General features: G+C 52.9%; 1 protein-coding gene across 6 annotated transcripts in view; it reads left to right on the top strand.

Moving 5' to 3' along the window:
• The window catches only part of HMOX2 (heme oxygenase 2), a 69342-nt gene that overhangs the window by 47798 nt on the left and 18612 nt on the right, over positions 1-2932 (top strand). For 4 of the 6 annotated variants that reach the window (XM_081133030.1, XM_081133033.1, XM_081133031.1 and 1 more), the window contains 3 exons: positions 42-533; positions 1432-1558; positions 1649-2353. In XM_081133030.1, the coding sequence (XP_080989156.1) occupies positions 42-533; positions 1432-1558; positions 1649-1776 (747 nt within the window). In that variant the 3' untranslated portion in view covers positions 1777-2353. Of the gene's footprint in view, positions 1-41; positions 534-1431; positions 1559-1648; positions 2354-2932 lie in introns of those variants that run through there. The other 2 variants (XM_081133034.1, XM_081133035.1) reach the window with 1 other exon arrangement.

The following is a 2932-nucleotide window of genomic DNA, read 5'->3' on the forward strand; positions in this document are numbered from 1 at the left end:
TCACAGCCCTTTCCATGGTCTCTCCCTGTCACCCTCAACAGCTGGCCACTACTGCACTTTACTTCACATACTCAGCCCTCGAGGAGGAAATGGACCGCAACAAGGATCATCCAGCCTTCGCCCCCTTGTACTTCCCCATGGAGCTGCACCGGAAGGAGGCACTGACCAAGGACATGGAGTATTTCTTTGGTGAGGACTGGGAGGAGCAGGTGCAGTGCTCTGAGGCCACCCGAAAGTATGTGGAACGGATCCACTACGTGGGGCAGAATGAGCCGGAGCTTCTGGTGGCCCATGCCTATACCCGCTACATGGGGGACCTCTCGGGGGGACAGGTGCTTAAGAAGGTTGCACAGCGGGCCCTAAAACTCCCCAGCACGGGGGAGGGGACCCAATTCTACCTGTTTGAAAATGTGGACAACGCGCAGCAGTTCAAGCAGTTCTACCGGGCCAGGATGAACGCCCTGGACCTGAACCTGAAAACCAAAGAGAAGATCGTGGAGGAGGCCAACAAGGCCTTTGAGTACAACATGCAGGTACTGTTGGGGGCTGGGTGGAAAGTGTGAGCTGCCCAAATGGGCATTGGTGCATTAGGACAGATGTGCTACAGCCAGCTGGAGAGAAAGTTGAGGGACCAAATAGGCCACAGAAAGCATGAGCCCAGTGATGGCTTTGCCTTACTTGATAGACCGCCTCTGCTTTGTTTTTGGGAAGGGTGAGGCCTCACCATGCAGTGGGCTTGGGGAGAATGGAGTTTTCCCCCTCCCTCTCACCACAGGATTCTGGTTTTGAGGAATGGAGTCCTTCCTTTTTAGCATGGATTGCTGTGAAAACTCTTGCTTGCTGAAGTTCAGGGAGAGAACCAAGGAGAGTGAGGAGCATAACTCAGTTTATAAGTACCCTTTAGATGGGGCTGATTCTGTTCCCAGAACCCAGGTGAGCCCAGTAAATTGGCCCTGGGAGGGGAGTGAAGCACTAGCCTGATCACAGGCCTGCTGGCCCTCTAATCTGACATCATGCCTACAGGGTCCACTCAGGATAGGTCAGCCCTGCTGGGGCCTCATTCTTCCACTTTCCTTTTTCTCTTGTCTCTTGCTAAAAATACCCAGCTGCTGAAGTGTGGAAATACCAGTGTTCACAGAGTGTTTTGGGGCAGTGCTTTTGCTTTCATGTCTGTACCTTGGATAGTTTCAGTTATGGATTGTGTGTGGTCAGTGCCCAGAGAAGATCCACCATGGTCAGCAGCCGTATTTCCCAGAACTTGTAGTAGGGAGAAGTTCCCAGTCAGTGTGGCTGTCCCTGAGTGGAGCTGCTGCTTTGCACTCCTGAGCAAGCCTTACCTGCTCCAGTTCTCTCTATGCAGAAGAGAGAGGTTTTTCTGTGAAAGCAGAGTGTACGCAGTCCAGTGATGGTGTTGATCCTCTGCTCCTGCAGATATTCAATGAACTGGACCAGGCTGGCTCCTTGCTGGCCAAAGAGATCCTGGCAGATGGGCTCCCCGTGCACAATGGGAAAGGAGATGTGCGTAAATGCCCCTATTACGCAGCTAACCAGGACAAAGGTAGGTCTTATATGTCCCGAGCTCCCCTCCCGGGGTGGGTATGTCAGCATTCCCACTGATGCCATGTCCCCTGTTGGTGCTGCCACGCAGGTGCCCTGGAGGGTAGAAGCTGTCCCTTCGGAACAGCCCTGGCTATGCTGAGCAAGCCCAGCCTCCAATTCATTCTGGCCACTAGTGTGGCCCTGGCTGCTGGTCTGTTGGCCTGGTACTACATGTGAAAGACCCATCACATCACGTTGGCGCCCTCCTCCTGAGTGACTGCTGGCTGGTCCCACCTCCACCTGTGTCAAAACCACCACCCCAGGTGACTTTAAAAAAGATGGGTCTGAGAAAATCAACCAATAAAAGCCAGACACTAAAGCCTCTGCCTGTTAGTGTCCTCTGCGGGCCAGACACTGAGCTGGGTACAGGCCCACCCTTCCTGTAGCCATCCAGGCTATAGCACTGGCAACAGCCTGTGCAGCTCAGTGGACCTGCCTGGGCCTCTGGAACCAGCTCTGCTCCTGGGTGCCCACACCTCTCACCCTGAGGTTTGCTCCCTTCGTTCTTCCTGCTGTGCCAGTACTTAGGTGGATATTTTTCCCCTGCTGAGAGTGGAACAGCCAGCCAGGCCAAGGCTAGGCTGCTACAGCTCTGTGGGAGGGAGGAGGCCCCCAGATGCTCCTACTGTTCTGGGAGGCTCGTCTGGGGGTACGGTGGGGAGACAGAAGCCAGGTTGGCACCCTGCCTCCAAGGCCCTGTCTCCTCCTCTGACCTGTGTCATGCTACAGCACTCAATAAAGTGGACTCTTGACAGCTGCCTCTCCTTCCTGGCACATATGTCATCCCTGATAGCCCCCTCCTGTTGTGCTCCCAAGACTGCTAGTTACCTTATAAATAAGCATAAAAAAACATGTATTATATAACAATTGATTGTCTAAAATAGAAATGTGAACTTAATATTTTTATTAATAGGAATCTATTGTTTTATATAATTGAGGATCTGAATGTTTTATTCACAAAAGGGTTAAATGGTGGGGGAACTGTTTCTGTAACTACTGACCAAGCCCACCTACCTCCACAATTCAGATGAGGGTAGGGTCAGAGCTGGCCCAGAACCTGGGTGCTCAGACTGTCTGCCCACCAGAAGCCTTAGCCCCAGTCGCTCTGTCTTGCCCAAGGGAGTGAAACTACCTGCTTCTAGGGGAGGATGACCCTGAGCTTGAGCTTGGGGGGGGGGGAAGGGGGGAAGAGAGGCTCCAGCCTACAGATCCCATGGATGGATGCTGTGGTGTGGACATGGATAAAACCAGTATCAGAGATAGTAAGGTAGTTAATACATGCTCTGGCCCAGTCAAAGCTGGAATACCAGGGCTTGTCCACACTAACTCTGGC

The sequence above is a fragment of the Miniopterus schreibersii genome (genome assembly GCF_964146895.1).
Source record: "Miniopterus schreibersii genome assembly, chromosome: 3".
NCBI classification, from domain to species: Eukaryota; Metazoa; Chordata; class Mammalia; order Chiroptera; family Miniopteridae; genus Miniopterus; species Miniopterus schreibersii.